At 58.0% G+C, this 22303-nt stretch overlaps 1 protein-coding gene and 1 long non-coding RNA gene across 4 annotated transcripts; one reads left to right on the top strand and one right to left on the bottom strand.

Moving 5' to 3' along the window:
• Nucleotides 1-517: 517 nt before the first annotated feature.
• On the bottom strand, nucleotides 518-9056 carry GATA2 (GATA binding protein 2). Its single transcript, XM_027587926.1, has 6 exons — nucleotides 8852-9056; nucleotides 7908-8184; nucleotides 6846-7487; nucleotides 4934-5079; nucleotides 2980-3105; nucleotides 518-2490 (listed from the first exon to the last, which is right to left on the bottom strand). Exons 2-6 carry the CDS (start codon nucleotides 8134-8136, stop codon nucleotides 2191-2193), a joined length of 1443 nt encoding a protein of 480 aa, XP_027443727.1. The 5' UTR covers nucleotides 8137-8184; nucleotides 8852-9056; the 3' UTR covers nucleotides 518-2190.
• Nucleotides 9057-10321: 1265 nt separating this feature from the next.
• Nucleotides 10322-21438, top strand: LOC113918538. Of its 3 annotated transcripts, XR_003518604.1 has the most exons (4): nucleotides 10322-10580; nucleotides 10929-11219; nucleotides 12935-13084; nucleotides 13223-16535. It is a non-coding gene; the product is annotated as an uncharacterized LOC113918538 (long non-coding RNA). The 3 variants fall into 3 exon arrangements; XR_003518605.1 differs by lacking the exons at nucleotides 12935-13084; nucleotides 13223-16535 and adding an exon at nucleotides 12078-12900 and having other exon boundaries at nucleotides 10325-10580; XR_003518603.1 differs by lacking the exons at nucleotides 12935-13084; nucleotides 13223-16535 and adding an exon at nucleotides 17383-21438 and having other exon boundaries at nucleotides 10326-10580.
• The last annotated feature ends 865 nt before the right edge of the window (nucleotides 21439-22303 follow it).

Genomic DNA, 22303 nt, shown 5'->3' with positions numbered 1-22303 from the left:
ACCAAGAATAACAGTCATGGTAGCTATGTCCAATGACCAGCCTCGTTGATTGAAGATGGCAGCAATCGATGACATCGGTGACCAAAAACATTGGTGACCATATTTGTCAATGAACAGGAATATTAATGACCAGATAGCTCAGAAACAAGAGCTGATCAGGATCTGGGAGGAAGTGGATGGGAGCTGGGGTGGAGTTGGTCCTTGTTGGGTTCTACAGGAGCCCCAGGAAAAAGATCAGTGTGTAGACCAAAGGCTGGAGAAACCACGGCCTCCCCGTGCTTCCCCAGTATCCACCCAGCCACCAGGACCCCCAGTGGGGTGACAGTGAGGAAATTCAGATGGGAGAAATGCAGGGGAGGGGGCTCAGGACCTCCGACCCCAGACAGGGCCCCATCCCCTATTCCAGGAGCCCTTCTTTCCAAATCACTGGGCCCAGAGGACCCGCTAGGTCTGACTGCCCATCGCCACACCCAGGACTCGGCAGCGCAGGAGCCCACAAGACCGGCCAGAGGCATTCACAAAAAGTATTTTATTATTCTTAACAGTATTCACTTTAAAGGAATAGGAGGATAGCATACAATTTTTTACAGACAATATATAAATGTTGTACATAATTAACAATAACTTAGTTCACTAATCCAAAATAAAACAAGCCAAATAAAACATAAAAACAGAAAATACTGCGGATTCTTTTTCTTATGCGGATACTAGTACAAAATAAGTTACTTCTGGCTGTGGTGCCCCCCCGCCCCCCCGTCCCCCGCAGCGATCGCCGGCCCCTATTGCACTTGGTCGACTACATCGGCACGATCCTCTTCCCGGGCCGGGCCCTTGCCAGCCGCCGCACCCCACCACCTCCGCATACAGAATCTAAGCTCAGACACAGTTATGTACAGCTGTACCTTGGGAAGGATCCAGACAGCCACAGCAAAACAGAGCAGAACTCAGGCGTCTCCAGGGACCCCAGCAGGGTCGTGGCCTCTCCCTTGACCCACCCCTAACTCCTGCCTTCGCCACCTGCCAGACCAGCCCCGGGAAGCCAAGAGCAGCCAAGGCCCCTCCCAGGCCCCCAGCTCCCCGTCCTAGGGTTGTGGGATCCAAGTACTTTTCCAAAAATAATTGTGAAGCTACAGCCTTGGTTTGTAGGTTTTATTCCTTTCCATAGCAAGGGCTTCCGTGGCAACGTACAATTGACTGGACCCAAAATGAGTTTAAAAATAAAACAACTAACTCCTCAGCGAGTTAAGCTTATGCAGTCTTTTATATATATATATATATTTTTTTCTTTTGTCTCAGAACGGGAGGGGAGGGGGTTGAGGGGTTTCGCAGAAAAAGGATGTATGTACAGGGGTTCACCTGGCTGGAGTCAGGCTGTGGCTCAGGCTCATTAAGGGGACACGGGTCACACCAGCTTCAGCCTCAGAGCCAGGGGAGCGATCTGGGAGACATTTCCCCTCTCAAGAAAATGTTGTTTCCTTCCTGTGACCCAGCCCTGGCCTGGGAATCTGCGCAGGACCGCCCATGATTGTCTCTGCCCTCCAGGGCCTGGCCGCCAGCGCACGCACCGCTCAGCCTCCACAGGCTGGTGGCCCCGCTGCTCTGGCTCAGCCCAACCTGGGCTTCAGCTGTTTCAGGAAAGGAAGCCAGAGGAGAAGGTGTGGGCCGAGGGCCTCCGCCCCCCCACCCCACATACACACCCGCACACCTGCCCCCAGGGCCCCAGCAAGCAGATGGGCCAAGCAGCACTTGGCACAGAAGACCCAGAAGAGAACTTGGGAATGTCTCCCCAGTCCTTGTTAGAAACAAGAGCACAATAAATTATTTTTGCCTACTCCTTTCTCCTTCTAAAAACGGTTTTCTTCGTTTGTCCCCTGCCCCCCTCTTCTCTTTATAAAGTTGTCCATTCTGTTCTCCAAACAATCGTCCGTGATGGAAACCCCACCTGGGCAGTAAGCCGGGCCAAGCCTGCCTCCCAGCCTGGGTTAGAATCTTCACCGTGACCGCTGACGGCCAAGTGGAGTGCCCACAGGAGAGGCAGCTTGGGGCTCCGGCCAGGCTGACAGGAGTGGCATCAGTCTTCGGGGAAGGGCAGGCTGCTAAGAGTTTGGCCCACCCTGCCTAGGGGCGCCCAGCCTTGAGCTGCCCGCCACCCTCCTTGGCATCTGTCCGTCCGTTTCTGGGGGGCTGTCCCTAGCCCATGGCGGTCACCATGCTGGATGGGTGGGGGTGGCCAAAGGAGAGGCTGGAGGAGGGGTGGATGGGCGTTGGGGTGGGCAAGATGTGTCCCGAGTGGCTGAAGGGTGGGAGGTGGCCCACGGGCGCCATGTGTCCGGCCAGGGCAGCAGCGCTGAAGGGGGAGGCCTTCTCCTGCATGCACTTGGACAGCTCCTCAAAGCACTCTGCACCTTTCTTGTTCTTCTTGGACTTGGTGGACATCTTCCGATTCCTAGTCTGGATCCCTTCCTTCTTCATGGTCAGCGGCCTGTTCACCTGGGGGCAACAACAAAACCTTCAGGAGGTCCAGTTCCCTTCCCCAAACAAGACGCCGACCCCCAGCTTCCGCACGGGGCAAAGGGAAGTCTGGGCTGGGGACCCCACTTGCAAACCCCCTCGCCCATTGCAGTCTTCCCGCCAGCATGCTACCCTGTCAAGAAAGGTGCTTTTCACTGTGTGGGACCCGCAGGGCAGGGCGTTGAGCCCACTAACTGCCAGCACCGTCCCCCATCAACACGACCAAACTCCATGCCCACCTTTTGTTTTAAAGAGGCACCACTTCCCCCGGACATGCAGGGCCCCCCGCTGTGGGGGACACACTTCCAGCCGGCTTGCCCCCTCTTACGGGAAGCCCTTCTGGCACTTGGGGCTTTCCCCGCCGGGCGGCAGCCGCCTCCCAAGCCAAGCCACGCTGGAGATTGTGGCTGGGGCCCCCCTCGCCTGGCCGCACAAAGAGCAGCGGTCCCCGGGGAGGGGCGGACTCACATTGTGCAGCTTGTAGTAGAGGCCACAGGCGTTGCAGACAGGGTCCCCGTTGGCGTTTCGGCGCCATAAGGTGGTGGTTGTCGTCTGACAATTTGCACAACAGGTGCCGGCTCTCCTGGCGGCCGACTGGGAGGGGAGGGGCGGCGTCAGCAGGCTGGGCTCCCACGCCCCACCTCGACCTCCCTCCGCAACCCTCACCGCCCCCCCACCCCATCCCTGCCGACTGAGCCCGGGAGCGGGAAAGCTCACAGGGGAATCCAGGCATCTCAGAAGCCGTGGAATTTTAGAATTTGAGACCTAAACCAGCGCAGAACTTAGAATAAAGAATGCTCAGAAGCCTGATCTCAGAATCCACGGGGTTGCAAGAGCTGAAAGGACAAATTAGCCACTGCCCCCAACCATCAAACGGGGAAACTGAGGCCCTGAGGCGGCTGACTCAGTCCCCCTGGAACCCCTGGGTCTGGAGCTGCACTCCCACGTGACTCCTTTCAAAATCCACCATCCTGGGTGTGACCGCCCCGCAGAGGCCAGGCAGGGACGTCAAATGTTTAGGGAGGTCTGGAGCTGCGCCGTCCAGTGCCATAGCCACTAGCCACGTGGGGCTGTTCAAATTCAACTGAACTATGATTTAGTAAAATTAGAACTTCAGTTCCTTCGATGGCATTAGCCACATTTCAAGGAATCAACAGTCACGACCACAGTGGACAGGGCAGAGCCAGAACATTTCCATCAGCACAAGGCTGGTCCGTCCGGCACCCTGTACCCCAAACCACAGACTGCTGACTGCCCCGCAGCCCCTCAGGGAATGCAGGCCAGAGATAGTCTGGAAATGAGGGTCTGGTTTCTGGAGAAGGGAGCTGAAGGCTCCTAACAAGGGAAATTAAGAGAGTCTTGACCGAGAAAGCAGATCTCCTCTTAGCGCCCACCCGCGCCAGCCCCACAGTGACAGAACATGTCTGTCCACCCGCCCCCCAAACTATTTCCCAAAGAACCGCAGGCAGCAAGACAGGGGGTGGGGGAAGGAGACCAGCAGAGGCTGGGACGGTGGGGCCGGAGCTCGCTCTCTCAGTCCGAGGGACCTGCGGGACTGCAGCCTTGGGGGCGGGGAGGGTGAGGGTGAGTAAGCGGCCTGGAGCTGGAATTCTGACTCAGGGGCCAACACCGTATCCTCCACCCCTACCCCCACCCGGGCCCTCACCCCGCCCTCACTGGGGGGTGGGGGGGAGGGGGGCCCCCAAAGAGGCAAGCGATTTAAGCCTCGTAAATCACTTCGCCCTGAAAAAAATATATTTATTATTCTTAGCATTTTACGCATTATTTGCAGAGCGGAGGGTATTAGAAATTTCAAAACAGCCCAGCGAGAGGCAGGACTGAGCCGAGGAGAGGCTCTAAAACTCGCGGGGTCCGGAAACAGATACGCGAAGTTTCCTTATCTTCAGGCTGCAGATGTCCGGATAGGAAACTCCGGCAGGAGATCCGAAAGGGCATTTTTTTAAATCACTCAAATGAAAATACACAGTATAGGTGACTCCATGGAAAAATAATAAAGGGCAGGTTTTTTTGGTGGTTGGTGTGAGTGTGTGTTTTATTTAAATAAGTGTGAGGAGATTGTGTGCTGGGCTACAAGGAAAATTACTTCATGGCCCTATTTTTAAAAAGAGTTAAACAGAGGCCAGGGGACAGGAGTTGGGCCCTTGGACACTCCATGTTGGGGATTCCTGAGCTCCATGCGGTGAGGGTACCTGGTGGGCTGTAGAGGGGGAAATCTGGCCCGAAAAAAATCTGACCTAAAAGAAGGGTGACCCCAAGTGATTTTAATGATAAAAGGATTTCAAGAGGCAAAGCAGCTGCCTCAAAAGGTTTTGGTGGTGTTACTATTATTTTTTTCAGTAAGTCGCTGCCCGGCCCAGGTTAGCGGCCCCCACCCCCCAGCCACCTGCTGCCCCGTGCCTACCAGTCTCCGCTTGGGCTTGATGAGTGGCCGGTTCTGCCCATTCATCTTGTGGTAGAGCCCACAGGCGTTACACAGGTAGTGCCCGGTGCCGTCTCGCCGCCAGAGAGGGGTGGCCGTGGCCCCACAATTGACACACTCCCGGCCTTCTGAAGGGGGACAGGGAGAGACAGAGGGCCTGCTTAACGGACAAGGTCATGGGAGAGAGCCAGGGGTAGGCGGGCGCCAAGCAGGCAGCGGTCGGCCTCAGCCCGGGCTGCTTCGGGCGGTGACTTTTAGCTCCAACCCTGGGCAGGAAGAGGGACCCGGAGGAGGTTTCCCCCCCAGAAGAGGAGTTCAGAGAGTAGCTTTAAGGCCAAAGCTCCCTCTTCAAAACCCTCTCTTGAAGGAAGGGAAGCGGGGCAGGAGGGAGGAGTGGGGCCAGGGCCCCAGGGATTCTCAGCGCGACAATGAAAGGGTATTTACAGCAAACTTTGCCGAGGGCAGGGCGGTGGCAGGAGTGGCCCCGCTCGACCTGGCTGGGCCTGGGAGGGCTCTGGCTCGCTTTCTAGTTCTGCTTCTCCTCTTCTGTCTCCCCCTTTTCCCCAGCTGCGTCTGCCACCTCCCAATTCTCTGCCCTCAGCTCCTACTCTCCTTCTGTTCTCCAAGCAGGGGGATTTCCTTCTTTCTCCCCAGCTGCCCCCTCTTCCGCTCAGGCCCTAGAATTCAGTCCCGGACTCAGATCGAAGGTGGTGTTCTTTAAAATAAAATTAACCAAAAGCCCTTTTGTTTTTAAGCCAAGTAGACTAAGTGACCTTGGTCTTCTGTCGATGGTGGGGTTTTTGGGTTCTGTTTTTGTTTTCTGTTGTTGTTGCTAAAAGACCATCTGGAATTCAAATAGAATGTGTAAAACAAACTTGGGAGAAGGGGCTAATTAAAGGCAAGATAGCTGGCCTGAGCAGCACAGGGCGCCCCCCCCCCCCCCGAGGTGGGGCTGAGGTGGGTGCCTGAGGTGGCGGCAGCAATCAGGCAGGGTAGCCGGATGCCCTGGCATCACGAAGTCCAGGAAAATATTTCCCCATTTAGTTTCAACTAAATTGTCTTTATATACGGGCATGAAAAGTTTCCCAGACTCAGGAGTAAAAGTTTAAAAAGTCTTCCTCTTCCTCCACTTACAGGCACTGGGAAGGAGGCACTGACAGCTAAAGTCCCGCACTAGCCCTGGTTTCTGCTCTATGGCGAGATTCTTGGACAAACCAGCTTGGCTCCAGCCGTCTCCTCCGGCGGCAAAGGGGCAGAGGCACCTATACTTCATCCCCCTCTCTCCAGCCTTCAGGGAGAATGAAGGACGCCAGGGGGCAGGGAGCAGGAACAAGTCCTGGGAATGTTGCTTTGGGGGAAATCTCCCAAGGAGATTGGGAAACATCGAAATCCCAAGATTGGACTGATTGCGTTGGAGAACCAGATTCCTTGAGGGTCTGGAGCACCTACAGTACACCCACAGCATGCACACACACTCACAAACACACGCACACACAACCTCATGGTTGTCACTTGCGTACTGCATTCTCTCCCACACTAAGTCAAGAGGGTCAAATTTTCACTTAAGATTAAGGGAAGGGAAGGGGGAATTCCCGTCCTGTGTTGGTCTGCAGTGGCCAACCTTGGAAGGGAGGGCGAGGAGGGGGGAAGGGAAATGAACTTTGGGGGCCACTGGGAACGGTTAAGAAAAGGACAAAAGTTTTATGGCTCCCTCTCCCCCATTCTGGAGTCTCAAACATCTGTTGGAGGCTCTTGGAAGGGGACACCACCCATCCCCAGATCTGGAAGACCGACATTGCCCCATCTCCCATATCACAGCCCTCCTCCCCCAAAACACACACACAAAAGCACAAACCATCCCCACTTCCACTAGGTCCCTGGCACCTGCCTTTACCTGAGCAGGAGCGTGCCTTGCTGCGCTGCTTAGGCGTGAAGCTGGAGGCAGGGCCACCCAGGAAGCCTCCTGGGTGGAAGAGTCCACTGCTGTAGTCATGGGCAGCGGCGGGCACATAGGATGGGTAGGTGGGGATGGGGTGGTGTGTGGCAGGCTGGGTGCCCATGGCAGCCAGGCCTGGGCGCAAGGGACTGCCGCTTTCCATCTTCATGCTATCGGTCAGTGACACCTGGTACTTGACGCCATCCTTGTCCTCCCCCCGGGCTGCACTACCCCCTGCGGAAGAGGAGGCTGGAGAGGCAGCCCCGGTGGTGCTGGGGTCCGGAGACACTTCCTTGGGCGGAGTGGGTGGGAATCCGAAGAGGTGGGAGCCAGAGTGGGCTGCAGTGGGAGTGAGGGAGGTCACAGAGCTCCCGCTGCCTCCCCCACTCCCACCTCCTGCCCCTGGGTACACGGAGAGGGGGCCTCCGGGGCCTCCAGCAGCTGAGGGGTGCAGCGGTGTCTTGGAGAAGGGGCTCACGGTCCAGGGATTGTGGTGATGTGCTGCAGCAGCGGAGAGGGCAGCTTTACCCCCGTCGAGCCAGGGCAACCCCGGGCTGTGCAACAAGTGTGGGCGGCACATCTGGCCTCCGGTCAAGCGGGCTGCAGGCGGAGGGAGAGGGGTCAGGGTGGGCAGAGGCTGAGCCGCGCTAGGGCTCGGATACACAGGAGGACAACTCACAAAACAACCAGCAGTAACCTTCTTCCCAAAGAAAACCAGAAACATAACACCCCAACCGGCAATAATCAAGAATGTCAGTCCGGAGCTGACGGACAAGTGGCACAGAAGGAACCCCACTGGACCAGGGCCTGGAGGAAACCCCCACAGGCCAGCTGGAAATGGGCAGAAACCTAGGGTGCCCAAACCCTCCCCAAGAGGCTGCTGCCCCCACCTTTCCCGCCCCAATTTTTCAGCTGCTCCGATTCCTGCGGATCTCACATCCGGGAAGCAGGCAGCCGGGCCCTCCTCCCCACCCGCGCCTGGCGCCTGGGCTCCCAGTCACCCACTGGCCGGGGGCTCACCGTGCGCGGGGCTGTAGGAGACGCGCGCCCGCGCGTGGGCTGGGTTGGCGTAATACGGGTTGCCTTGCGAGTCTAGGTGGTTGAAGAAGACGTCCACCTCGTCGGGAGGCAGCAGCTGCGCGGGCTCCATGTAGTTGTGCGCCAGGCCCGGATGGTGCGAGTCGGGGTGCTGCGCATTCAGCACGGCTGGATGCGCCATCCAGCGCGGCTGCTCCGGCGCCACCTCCATGGCCCGCAGTGGAGGCTCGGGATCTGGGCCGAGGCGGTGGCGGCGTCCCTGAGCGACGGAAGGGGGCGTGAGGGGCGCCGCCACGGCCTGACACCCCCAAAGTCCCGCCACGCGGAGTCCCGCACGCCGCTGCGCCTCAGCCGAGCTCAGCCGAGGAACAGACCCGGGTGGGAGGAAAGCTCAAAGCTCAAAACGAAAGGAAGGCGGAGGAGAGGGTTCAGCCGCACACACTCACATGGTGACCCCCGGTCCCAGAGCCACAGTCGTGCACGCCGGGTCACACACGGGACAAGCCCCGACAGCAGTTACCCCAACACACACATACAGAGTCTCACTTTAAGTCAGACAATCACACCGACCCCCCTCCTTCCCGGTACACAAACACATAAACACAGACTAAAAGTTCGAGACAGGCGCCTGAGCACCCACCGGGGCACATGATCCCAGCGACACGCACATACCTACACTTGGCGCCAGATACACATACCGACTTGACGACCTCCGCCCCCCCCCCGCCCCCACAACACGCACACGCAGCCCCAGCGGCTAGGAGCCAGCCCCCTGCGCGCACTCCCAGGCGGCACAATCAGGACCTCTCACCACCGCACACCAAAGCAGTCACCCGCAGCCTGGCCCCGGCCTTGAGCCCCGGAAGAGACCTCTCAGAGCTTGGCGCGCCCCAGGCCCCCGGCCAGTTCTCGCACCCCAAACTTACACACGCAGCGCCGCGGGGAGGGGGGGGCGCGGCCTCGGGAACGGGGGATCAGCACCGGCGGGAGCCCCGGGAGTGGCGGGCTCAGGAACCGCGCTTCGGGCGGCTGGGCTCACGGGGTAGGAGCAGGGGACAGCGCGCGCCTCGGCCTCAGGCCCGCCCGGCTCCGGCCCCTCGGCATCCTCCGGCCGCCCTGGCGCCAGCTCGCGACTCCTGCACAGACATGAAGCGGGGGCCGTGCACGCCTAAGAAGCCCGCGCCAGCCAATCAGCGCCGCGCGCCGCCCAGCCTCCGCCCCCCATTGGCTGAGCCCGCAACTCCCGGTCCGCCGGACTCCCGGACTGACCCGCGGGCCTGCCCCCCTGCGCCGGCGGGCCCCCTCCCAGCGCCCTCCCGGCGGCCCCTGCTGCCAACACCCCCCGCCAGGACCCTCACCCCACTGGCCAACTGCCGCGCCCCCTCTTGCGGACACTCCTGGATCCCCCCAACCTCAGGGCCCTCCTCCCAGTGACTAACCTCCAACTGGGGACCCCTCCCCGGGAGCATGGGTCGTGCATCCTCTGGGTGTCTGGGTGTCCTCTCCCCGGGACCCCAGCCCTTCCACTCTCGGATCCCACCTCCTTTACCACTGAACGTGGCCAGTTTAAGTCCCAGCTACCTACCCAGACCATTCCCTCCCCCGACTCGGGCTCTGGCTGGGCAGGGGGTTGGGAGGACAGCTGCGGGACAGCAGGAGCAGTGAGGGGCAGGAACTACGCGGCTCGAGCGGGCACCCGGGCCTCGGACAACAGGCCGCTTAGGACTGTGCTTGACCGGGTGGAGGTGGCCTGGCTGGCGGCTCCAGAGAGGGGGAGGGGGCGTCCCCTTCCCGGGCGTGGCCTTCGCAGACCAGCGGGCCGAACTGCCTGGGGCGAGGCCATGGAGACCCGGACTGGCGCCGGCGCCGGCTCGAAGGAGACGCCTCTGGGCAGGAGGAGGCATTTTTCCCTCCCGGGGGTCCCTAAGGCGGCCCCCGGGGAGAGGAAGGCGGTGGACTGGGAACTCCGTCCCCTAAGTCACCTGGAACTGCTCTCCACACACCTCCAGTGCAGAGATCCAGCTGTGTGGGGGGAGTGGGCCCCTTGCACACATCTCCTTGCTCTCTCCCATTATACAGACTGAGGAGACCGAGGCTCGAAAGGAGCCTATGGCCAACGAGGGAGGCGGGGGGGGGGGTCAGAAACAAAGAACTTTGGGGGGATTGAGACAGGTGCGAGGGTAAGGGGGAGTAATCGTCGTCCTCCAGCCCCTCTCCCTTAGCTGAGTCTACAGCTCTCGGAGTAGGAGCCCAGAGGGATCCCAGGTGGGTCCGGGACAGGGGAGAGGGTGGGGGTCTGGGCCACCCCCGGGGAGGGTGGGGGGAGGGGCGGCGGGATTGACAGTCGGTAATTGGGTAACTGGAGGCGGCTTCTCCGGCCGGGCGGCCCCGCCACCGCGACGCCGGGCCCCTGACGTCACCCGATTCGCCAGGAAATGAACTTTTTAATAATCCGAGGAGGGAGGAAAGCCCTCGGTCCCCTCGGCTCGGGGGGCTCCCGGCCAGGCCCAGCTCCGCGGGCGCGCCCCAGTCACCCTCTCCCAGGCCAGCTCTGGGCAGCGCCGGGGGTGCCGGCACGGGCCAGGGGCCTCCTCCTGCCTCTGCGTCCGACTGTCCGTTCGGCTGTCCGTTCATCTGTCCGAGGCCCTGGCGCAGGTAAAGACGCGGGGCCGGAGGCGCGGGGCCCCATCTGGCTGGGAACCAGCGCGTCCCGGGCGCTTAGGGACCCTCCTGCCCCGGCGGCCCGCTGCGCCTCCCGCTCCGCTCCACTCCGGGGCGCGCCGGGCCCGCCCGGGCTTCTCGGAACTCCGCTCTGCATGAGAGGAGGCCGGCGCCAGCCGGGGCCGGGGAGTGGGAGCGCGAGGCCGCGGGCGCCGGGCCTCCACTGCCGGGCCGGGCAGGTGATTGGCCTCAGTGCCTTCCGGTTCGCGTTCCCCGCAACCCGCGCGGTCTGGGCCAGACTCGCTGCCTCTCTGTTCGTCTGTCTCTTCTCCCTGCCTTTAGCTTACGATTCTTCATCAACGCGTAAAATGCGATCGTCAGAGCCTCGAAAGTGTTTGGCGTCCCTGGAGCCCAGCGAGAGCTTATCAAAGACACCGCGGCCCCGGGGACAATCCCCGGTGTCGGGCAAGGCCGCCCCGTCAGCCTGAACCCTGGGACCCAGCGCAGGAGGCAGCCAGCCGCTTGCCGGCCCCGGGGCCTTGAACGCCGGAGCCGAGCGGAAGCTTTCCGTGGGGCTGCGATCTGCGCCTTGGCTCGCAGGGACGTGGCCGCTCCGGGCCCTCGGGAAAACAGGTAATTCGCTTTATTTCCCCCAAAGGCGTGGTTCAAACGACCGCCATCCTGGGTGGGCCTGCAGTTTCATCATTTCGAACTCGGCTAAAAGCTCCTCCGGGGCAACCTGAAGCCTCTCCGGGGCAGCGTCTGGGCCACCGCAGGAGTGGAGGTGACCAGCCTGGCCCGGCCCCCTGCCTGAACAGCAGCCCCGAGCTGCCCGCTGGCCTGGCGCAGAACCGAGCGCGGGCGGGGATTTAATTACCCCGCTCGGCGGCTCAGAAAATCGCCGCGCAGAGGAGCTTAGCAGGGCAGTTAAGCAATGCTTGAGCAGGGGCCTCTGGAGATCCGCACCAGTCTCCCTTCCCGCAATCCGGACCTAGAGAAAAGGGGAGGAGGGAGCTCCCCCAGGTCTCTTGAGGCCCCCCGGGGTTGCCTTCCTCCAAAAGGCAGGCAGGCAGCCGGCTTGTCGAGGCCTCCACTATGGTTGGAGTTCCTGCGTTGGACGCGGGACTGCTGCGTTCTCCCGGAGGAACGAACCCGCCTGAGAGAGAAAAGAGGGGCGCCAGGCAGGAGAAGGCCCAGCTGGTCAGTAAAACACCCCCCACTCCAATCATGAGTGTACGTGTATGCCAGACAGACCAAGGGACACTACCCGGGCATCTTGCCCAGTAGGCAACGGAGACCATCCTATCACCTGTACCCAAACAAACGTGGGGGGAGGATCAGCGTGGCCCGGCAAATCGGCTGGGATTGTGGGGGGCATCCTTGAGCCTGAGAAGAGCAGATTTATTTCGGTTTACAGCCTCGGGATTCCGGGTCTCGGGAACACCTTCAGAGGGACACGTTCCCTTTTTCATGTTTTTGTTCATTTCCAAGGGTTGTTGCTTATGCGGGTGCTGCCTTTTGATCGCACCGAGAAGCTGTCACTTTCCTTACATAAGAACAAGACTTCAGGAAGCACTGGGGAAGGGCCACAGAGAAACTGAATTTTCTAACTGCCTTTTTCAAGTGGCCTGAGATTCCCCGAGAAAGCGTGGGTCGTTGGTGTGGCTCAGGATGCTTTCTCCCGGGAGCTGGCAGCGCAGGGATCCTGAGGCCCGATTCTACGGGGGCCTCACCGGCCTGGGCCGTGGCTCTCAGCTGCCCCGTCTTCCCCGTCCTACATGGCCCTCCCCTCCGCGCCCTTTGTTTAAACTTCCGTCATCCAAGGTAGCCCCTCTGGAACCATATAAGGTTGCCCTCTCTTTGTAACCTAATTCTTCCCACCTTTTCCTATGGACATCGAATTGGCCCGCAGTGGAGGGGAGATTCAAAGAAACCAGTTTGCTTAGGGGCTACCTTCCATAGGGAAACTTAATTGTCAACCCAGCGACCTCCCAGCCCTATGCTGGCAATGTGCCTTGAGGGGTACTGAGTAGGAACTGGGGTCCGCTTTAGCCAGAGGGGTTCAGAAGTCCCCAAAGGGCAAGGCCTCAGATCTGCTCAGGCCTGCAGCCATCCCTCCAGAGGGGTTCTTCACTGGAGGCTCCAGGGCTCCAACAACCCCTTCTGCTCGTTGGGGTTCACTTTCAGTCCCCCAAATGTGAAGCCTCCCTCTCCTGTGTCCTCGATGATGGCTCTCCCACCTCTTACGTCTTTTGGGCCTTTTTGAATCGTAAAACCCGGGGCCCACGACCGAGAAGTCTTGGCGCCCTGGGTCGAGGCGCCTGGGAGATCCTGTATCTCCTTATCAGGTTCCACCTCCAAGCCGGACAGCCTCCCCCATGGGCCCTGCTGAGACCTGCAGCAATCCGGCAGCGTTTTTCCGTGCTTCACGAACAGCCACGGTTTACTCAGAGCGCCTGGCGGCCCGGCGGCCCGGCGGCCCGGCAGCATGACAACTGGTAAATCCGTTTCGTTAGACGCAATTTGTTTGCAATTTGTCAACCCGGCTGGGAAACGCTCTCCAGACGCCTGGGCAGCCGCACTGGCCCTACCTGCTTCTCTAATCCTGCCTACTCATTAACGAATCCCATCGCTAGGTGCCCGTGTAGACCCGGAGCTCACCGCCAGATGTTCCCGATTCCCGGGAGAAGTAGCTTTTTCCAAAACAACGAATTTCCTTGCGTGTTTTCCGGGAAAGGAGCGGCCGCCACTCCCGGGGGCCCTGAACGCCGGATCTTTCCCCTCGCGGTTGGGGCAACCTGGAGTTCAAGCCTGGCCGCCGCCGAAGGATTCTAAATGCCCGGCGTCCAGACAGACCCAGACCGCCGTCTACGCCTCCCGGCGGCCGATCCCGAAGCCCGCGGCGGCCCCATTCTTATTGAAATCCCACTAAACAGATTCCGACTCCGGTTTGGGGCTGGGGGGAGACTTCCAGACCCGGCGCTCTCCCCCACCCGCACCCCAGCCACACAGGATAAAGGGCCGCGGGGCGCGGCGCGCGGGGGCGCACGCAGGAGCGAGCCGGGTTAAGCCGCGCAAAGCCGGCGCACGGGACCAGTCGGCAGGTGCAGCCGCGGCTCGGCTGCCGGGCTTGGGCGCCTCCGCCGCCGTGGCCCGGAGGTGGGGGCGGCCGAGACAAAGACCCCAGCTCGGGGGCCGGGAGGTGGGGCGCTTTGCGAGGCACTGGGAATAACCGGGGCTCGCGGCCTATGTATGGCTGCATCCGAGAAATGGGAAAGCGGGAGGCGGGACGCGGGCCTGCTGTCCTCAACTCCGCAAATACTCCCTCAGGATTAGGCCCCTATGACTTGGGGTTCGAGCCGCTGGTAGGACCAGGGCGAACCCCGAAGGCCACATGTCAGGGGCCACTGGGCTAGGCGGACCGCGTTTAGGGGGCCCAAACCTGGGGGCTGGAAGGGCCCTGACCAGGCGGAGGTGGGGGGACTTACCGAGCAAGGTGTGGCGGGCTGCGCCCCCGGGTGGACGGGGCCGGAGCGGAGCGGGGCGCACAGCTAGGTGCGTGGCTAAGTGGGCCCAGAGGACCGGGCGCGGGCTGGCGGCGTTCACCAGCAGGGCCCGGGCGGCGCGCCGAGTGGCCGCATGGTGCGCGGCGGGCCGCTTTTGTTCGCCCGGTGGCCGACGGGGGCCGGCTGGGGTGGGGGCGAAGGCAGCCAGGAGATAGAGGCTTGAGCAGCGAGCCCGGGCGGCGCTGGCCTTGTTACCTCCTTCTGCTCCCGCTGCCTCTCCCTCCCCTCCCCCGGCCGCAGCGGCCGCTGCTTTTTATTTCGACAGCACTTTGAGGGGGCGGGAGTGCCGCAGGGGGCAGGGGGGTGCCCAGAGCTCTGCGCCCCGTTTCCCTGGTCCAGCCGCGGGGCGGCAGGCTGAGGGCCGGTGGGCACTTAAGGCACAACACCCTACACGCCCATACTCCAAACTACTCCCGCCCTCGCAGGGGCGCACAAATGAGCACCCCTGCTCTCAAGGGTGTATGTTCAGAAAGTCCGGGACGTCTCTTTTTGGAGACTCTCCCCGGGGACCCTCACGAACCGTGGCCACAAGCGCGCACACACGTACACAGCCGCCTGCTCCTCCTCCAACCTTCTTCCAACAGTGCTCACGCAGACACACATCTGTGCACACGCGTTAGCGCACACAGCTGTGGCTGCGTGGACATCCTCAGCGGGGGGATGTGGGTCACATCGGCATGCACACATGCACATACCCAAATGTAGCTTAAGAATCTGGCACGCGCGGCATGCACGCGCTCGAGCACACACACACACACACACCCCTCACTTCAGGCTGATTCAGCTAGATGTAGACACATGGCCTCTCCCTTCCCCATCTATACCCGTACTAGAATTCCCCAACTCCAGAGCAGACCAGAGCATTTCAGGAGTGGGGTGTGAGGCTTCTCCCTGGCCCATCCCCAAGGAACCCTCTCACAGGAGGGGGCTAGGGAGTAGAGGGTTTGTCTTTGGAAGGCTAGGCAGAGGAGTTGGGTGTGGGAGTCTTCCAGGCGAGAATGCTTTCGGGTTTGTGAACTAGGGGAATATAGTCCTTGAACTTCCAAAGTCCCTACCTCAAAATTCAACTCCACAGTGCAGGGGTGGAGGGCTGGTCCCATTCCAGCTGCCCTGGGGGAGTGAAAGTGGCCTGGCGATCTTGGGCCCAAAGAGAAAGTGCTTTGCTTTGGAAGGACTGGGAAAACTAGTGTGTGTCCCAGAGTGTCTAGCCCCCATCTCTGTGGGCATCTTCTATCTGTGGGTCTTTCTTTGACGCTGATAGTGACTGTGTTGCATATGTATTTGGTGTGTGCATACAGGAAGATATCTATCCTGAGCGCCCCTGTGTGTCTGTGCATTTGTGAGCGCATGGAAAGTCTGCAAAACTGAGTATATTAGTATGCCCATTTCTTCTTGTGGGTCCCTGAGAGTTTGTATATTATGTGTGGCTGTTTCAGAGCATGACTCCCAGAGTGCGTGTGGGAGAGTGTCTCTGTGGAACTGGGATGTATGTCCCTGTGGCTGTGTATCTGTGTGATCATCGTGTCCGTGAATCATTTGATGGGAAATGCGTATTTCCAAGTGTTTATTTATAAATTGGTGTGTGTCCCTATGTGGGTCGGTAGCAGTGTGTGTCTGGGTATCCTGTGTCTATGAATTGGGGTGTGTGTGCATGGTGTGTGTCTGTCTGTCTTTACCAGCACTGGGTATTGGGTGTGTATCATTGTATCTTTGAACTGATTGTGGACAGTGTAAAGTGTAGCCAAGTGTGTCTGCATATCTGTGTATAACTGTATGTATGAACTGATATGTGTTGGGCTGGGTGTTTATGTCTGTTTACCTAGGGTGTGGGTATCTGTGTGTATGAATTATTTTTGAACTATGTGTGTTTCTCTACCCAGTATTACCCTGTGTCTGTTGTCTGGGGAGGAGTGTGTCCCTGGGTGACACACAATATGTGTGTCTACCCAGATCACCCACCATCCCTAACTGGCAGGGCAGGCGGCCAGTGGAGCTCCGGGGTGCCATTTGCGAGGGCACTTTCTGTCTGTCTGTGGGAGGGGGCGATGAGCTGATAAGGCTTATCTGCCGACGCCAGCGCCATGCTGAATAACCGCTCTAATGAGGTGGCCTTGCTGGGACCACCCGCTCCCAAGGACCCCAGCCTCACTGGGGAGGGGCATGGGGGAGCCAGTGCTGGGGCACAAGGGCAAATCCCCATGAACCCAGCAGGGCCTGAATATCTACTGGGCCTTTTCTAGTTCGGTCTTGTTTCTTCAGAGGGGGGCTCGAGGTCTTACACCCCTACCCCACCTGCCATCTCTCTGCTGGGCTGGGCTGGGCTGGGCTGGCCAGAGCCTGCTGGAGCCTCCCAGCCCCTGTCTGCAGTCAGGAACACAGCCTTAAGAGGGTAGGGGGTGTGAGGCCCATTGATGCAGGATGGGGGGGGGCCCTTGGGTGGGGGTAGATTGAGAGACATGGAGGCCCAGGGACGGCAAGACTCAGAGAGACAGGGAACGATGGGATGAAACAGGGAGACCCGAGAACAGATTTTAAAAAGCAATTGCCATTGAGGAACAGAGACACCAGTAGGGGATGGAGGGGGTAGTTTGGGGACATGCAGGAACAAACAAAAACAACCAATCAGCAAGTGGTAAAAGGGTCAGAGAGAAGGGAACAAAAGCAGCAAAAGTGTTAACCAGAGACAGACACGGACAGAGAGACAAGGGAGAGATACAGAGAGGAGAGAGAGAGCAGAACAAATCAAAAATAGAGAGATGGAAGACAGAAGGGAACCCGGATCGGCTCTGAGAGCAGCAGGAGAAGAGGGAGAGCAGGAAGGGCCCCAAACAGACTGAGGGAAGAGTGGGGACGCGGCAGACAGGCTGGGCAGGATGGACAGATGGATTGGAGGGACCGCGGCAACGCCGAGCACCGCGCCCGACACGAGCGCGGGAGGCCGCTCGCCCGGGCCCGCGGGCCCGGAGGGCGTGAGCGCAGAGCCCGCGGGCCGGGCGGGGCACCGAGGCGCGGGCGGCGGCGGCGGGCAGGGGGGTCCGCGCGGGGCTGCGCCGCTGTCCGGGGTAATTTTTCATCTCGGCCGGCTAATCTTTGTTCCCGGCGAAGATAATGAATAGCCAATCGTTATCTGCCCTGCTCCCGGAGGCTGCCCGAGAATGGGGTTGTACAGGGCTGGGAATTGTTTCCAAAGTGCCGCGGAATAAATGGTGTTCCTTATCTCTGCCTTCCAGATTATCGGAGCCCTTTCAGAGCGCGCACAACAAATGCGCCCGCCATCGAATGCATCATTTACCACCGCAGATCCGCGCGCTGATGGGCAGGCAGATAGCCGTCCGCGGGGGGCACGCCGGGCGCCCTGTGCCCGCGCCGCCTGCCTGCCTGCCTGCCTGCCTGCCTGCCTGCCGGGGGCACCCGCCTGTGCGCCCCCGGGTGTGCCCGGCATGTTTGGATGGACATTCGCGTGTGCCAGTGGATGGGCACTGAACAAGAAAGGGTATTGGTGTACATGCGGGTATGTCAAAGAAGAGTGCTACAAGAAAGTGCAGATGTGCAAGCCCACACGCACATGCGTGGTGGGCGTGTGTGCCGTGAGTGCCTGGAGATGGCCCAGCAGAGGCTGTTTGAGGGTGCACAGAGGAAGGGATGTTGCACGTGAGTGTGTAGGTATGCATGTTACTCAGGATGGGTAGACACGTGTGTGAAAGGGTGGGTGTGCAAATCCATGTGTACAGTGTGGTGAATGGGTGTATTGTGAGTGCCTCAATGTATCTGCCCTCGACGAGGCTGTTTAAGTGTGCACACAGGAGGTGGTGTCATCTGCCACTAGGGCGCGTGTGTATGTGTATATTCGGACATGGGTGTGTTAGTCTCCTGAGTGTTGTGTGCCTGCAGGTGTCCCACCCTCCTCAGTGTTCTGGGTTCATACAGCCCTGTAAGCATGTGCATCCATGCATACCTGTGACTGCCAGGAGTGAGTGTGCAAGGTGTCGGTGTTCAGCCCGGTGTGTGCCTTCAGGGTGCACGGATCTGCGTGAGGGTGGTTGTGTTGTTGTGTATCTATCTGCCTGGGAGTGCCCGGGTGTGCTGCGGAGGGTCAAGAGGGAGGGGCAGTTGTTGGGGCCTGTGCCTGCGCCTGCAAGTGCAGGCTCAGGACACAAGAGCTGGGGAGTTGGGACCCCTCTCCAGCTTGGGGAAGAGCCAGCCAGCAGGGAGGGAAAGGTGTGTGCGGGTGTGATAGACGCCACAGTAGAAGGAATGGGATGTGCTAGTGACAGAAAACGGGGTGTGCGTGTGTGTAAGGGAGAGGGGTCTTCCGAGGAGTTTGGGAACACCCAGGGGTCCCAACCCGCCTCAGCAAGCACGCCCCGCCAGGGGCCCCAGAGCCTCCCCGCTCCGGACCTGAGGAAAGAGAGACCCGAGCTCCGCCGCCTGAGGTCCCCGCGCCGTGAGTGACACGCGCCGCCGACAAAGGCTGTATTTTTCCAGGCTCGAGCCCCGCCCGCGCGCGCCCGCGATGGTCCCCATGGCGACGCAGATAGCGCCGCAGCCATTTTCCCTATCTCCCCGGAGTCTATTATACCGCGGGATTAGCTCATCTCCAGGCAGGTCAAACCCAAAGTCACACAACCTGCGGCGCGGGCCCCGCCCCCCGCCCGGCCGCCCCTCCCCCGCCGGGGGGTCCGGTCCCGGCCCGGCGACCCCCAGAGCAGCGGCCCTTGCGCAGGCGCAGAGCGCCACCTGGCGGCCGCCGGTGTCCCGAGCGGGGTCCCGGGGAGCCGGCGGCTTGAACCCCAGGCACCAGGCAGAAGAGCTGGGGTAGGGGTCCTCTCCTCCCGGAGGTGGACTCTCCAGAAGCAGGGGCTTTGTTTTGTCACTGCTGTGTCTCCAGGGCTGGGCTGACACACAGTAGATGCTCCATAAGTGTTTCTTGGATAGATGGATGGCAGGAAATTATAGACCTAGCAAACTGTCAAAGGTCACACAGCTTAGTTGGCAACAAGAAATCATTTCTTAGAATGTATCCACTGAATTTAGGATAAAAGCCAAACTCCTCTGGAACCTGTGTAATAGCCTTTGCTGATCACTCAGACCTATTTTCGCCCTTTCTTGATCCAGTCACAGTGGCCTTCCTTCTGTTCTTTGAACAAGCCAGAACATTCCTCCCACCCCGGGGCCTTTGTGTCTGCTATTCCCTCTACGCAGAGTGTATGCTGCCTCTGTTCAAATGTCACCCCTCAGAGAGCAAAACTGAGCCTTCAGACTTTTCTTTTAGAGTAAGTACTTTCAACGTGAACTAGTCTCCTCCCTGTTTGTGCAAGTCGCCGGCTTTCTTGCCCCACTGGAATGCTAGGCTTCCTGGGGAAAGGGAATCTGTCTTGTTCCCCAGCGATAGCTTGGAATCTCCTTTGATAACTGGTCGGCATCAGGCACAACTTTGGGAATGAGTGAATGGGGACAAGAGGAGGCCAGAGCAAGTGGGTCAGACTGTGCCCTGCTATCATGATCATTTCTCCTTATCGTTAGACCATTCCCCCCTACCCTGCCCCTGTGTTGTGCTCACTTGGCCCCAGGATGCCTGGCTCCACCAACCTGCCCACGCTGGCAAGTCCAGAGGGACCTGGGACTTAAGGGAAAGAGCACCATGGAGGCCCCTCTGCAAGGCGTGCCTGCATTGCTAGTGGGGGTAGAGAACACTTCTCATCCTGTGTTCTCAGGGAGCCGTGGCCTCTCTGGGAAGGCCTGGGCCGCCAGGTGAGCCTTCACTCATAATACAAGATAATTATACCCGAGTTGTCATGAGGTGGTGATGATTAATTGCTATGCATGGGGCATGCACAGTGAAGTAACTAGAACTAGAGAAGGCCACAGCCTGCCTGGGCTTCCAGGTGGGAGTCCAGCCAGCCCATCGCCAGGCCAAGCTTTACCCTGCTCAGGTGGGCTTGAGACAAACCCCTTGAGAGGCTTTGCCCAGGGACTCGGAGAATAAGCTCCCTGTTCCCTCAGAAGTGCCCCAATTCCCTCCCTGGAGAGGAGCTGTGGGTTAATGCAGGTTCTTGGGCCAGGACTCCCCCCAACATATATACTTACACCCCTTCTGGCTGGGTGGCCTTAGGCAAGTCACTTTCCTACTCTGAGCCTCAGGTCTGCTTCTGCAAACCTCCCTCCAGGGTTATGAGAATTACTCATAAGCATGTATTTAAAAGGAGTTTTGTGATCCAGGCTTTGAAAATTGGCAATCCAAGTCTCAGGGACCCATGCAGTGACTAATGTCACCAACATTTCAAAGTGGGAGATTTCACATAAAGAACTTCATTTGCAGCTTCTCTTGAAAATTTGGAAGATTGGCTACCCTGGGCCCACATTCTTGTATGGTAATGTAATGCTGGAGTTCTGTATCACCAGCCCCTTGTGCACTGGGGTCTTTGCCCACCCACTTCAGGCCCACGGGTCAGGGATGTGTCACTCATAGAAATAACGTGTGCTGTGGCTATGTTGGTTTTGGCCTCCCTTCTCTGTATCCTTTGCTGGAATTTCCAATATCTTTCTCCCTCCAGGTACTGTAAACCACTTAATAATAAATTAATTAATAAATCCAATCAACACTTTAAAATAATGTGTTTGGACAGTACTGAATAAAACAGCTATGGTACCTGTCCTCAGGGGACAGTCAGACATAACCACACAGATTAATACATCATCACAAATTGTGACAGGAACTCTGAGGGGCAAAGAACATATATTTACAGATATTGAATCCAAGCGTATTTTCAGAGACCTACTCTGCGCCAGGTCCTGTGCTGAGAGGTGAGGGCATGGAATGAAACCCGATACGGTCACTGTGGGCAGACAACTCACAGGGTGGTGGAGGTGCAGGCACATTAAGAGATTCGGTTAATTCCAGCCCGTGAGAATTAGAAGCACAGGGTGCTTGGGGGAGAGTCACTTATCCTAGTCTGAGAGCATAATATATAAAGAGTGCCTACAAATCAATAAGACAAAAATAGAAGAGAAAAAATAGGCAAAGGGTGTGAACAGAAAATTTACAGAAAAGGAACTAGAAATGTCTCTTAGATTGATGAAAACATGCTCAGTCTCACCAAGAGAAATGAAAATTTAAAACACATTGAAAGATTTGGGAAGAGAGAAATGTTCTAAAATTAGACTGTGGTGATGGTTGCAACTCCATAAATTTACTAGAATTTATGAAATGTACATTTAAAATGAATAAACTTCATGGTGTGTGAATTATACCACGTAATGCTGTTTGAAAATAAATCCTAAAACACTTTGAGATACCATTTTATATCTATCCAGTATTACATTTGATTACATACTATGTTCCGGGATGGGGAGACAGGCTGGTGGGAGTGCCAACAAATGCACTCTTGGGGTGCGATAGGCAATGTGACACTATCATATTTACAAACGCATTTATGCTTTGAACCGATAATTCCATTTATGGGGTATAGATATGCCCTTACACTTGTGAAATTTGTAAGGAAATTCACTGTAGCCTTGTACTTTGTGGCAAATGATTGGAAACAAAAGATGCTCATGTAGAAGAGATGGTAAAAGTATTGTCATACAACCAAAAAGTGGAATGTTATGCAGCTATCATGAAAGAAAAAGAGAGAGAGAGGAAGGAAGAAGTGAGGAAGGGGGGAAGGAGGGAAGATGGAAGGGAGAAAAGAAGGAAGGAAGGAAAGAAGGAAGGGGCTCTTTATGTAAGGATATTGAATGATCCCCAAATAGATTTAGTGGAAAAATAAAAGTGCACAGGATTAAGTGTGGTATGCTACCATTTTATTAAAAACGGGGATAGGAGACTTTTTTTGTGTACATATTTATAGACTTTCTCTGGATGGAAAACAAAAGAAACCGTGAACAATTTTGGCACGAACAAAAGGATGGAGGTGTGGGTGGCTGGGGCTAGGGATCAGAGAAGACTTTTCACTGTGCAAGCTTCAGTTACTGTTGAAACTCCACAGATGGACAGAGATTCAGAGATTGAGATAGAGATAGATAAATACAGTTACACATATTCACATGTATATCCATACATATCCTGTACAAAAAACTAAAGATTAAAAACCAAAATGAAAAAAAATTTATTAAAAAAATAAAGAGGGAGAAGAACAGAACTTTGCCAAG

This window comes from Zalophus californianus, chromosome 1, assembly GCF_009762305.2.
Source record: "Zalophus californianus isolate mZalCal1 chromosome 1, mZalCal1.pri.v2, whole genome shotgun sequence".
Classification (NCBI taxonomy): Eukaryota; Metazoa; Chordata; class Mammalia; order Carnivora; family Otariidae; genus Zalophus; species Zalophus californianus.
The sequence above is the reverse complement of the archived record's forward strand: the minus strand, read 5'-3'. Positions and strand labels throughout refer to the sequence as shown.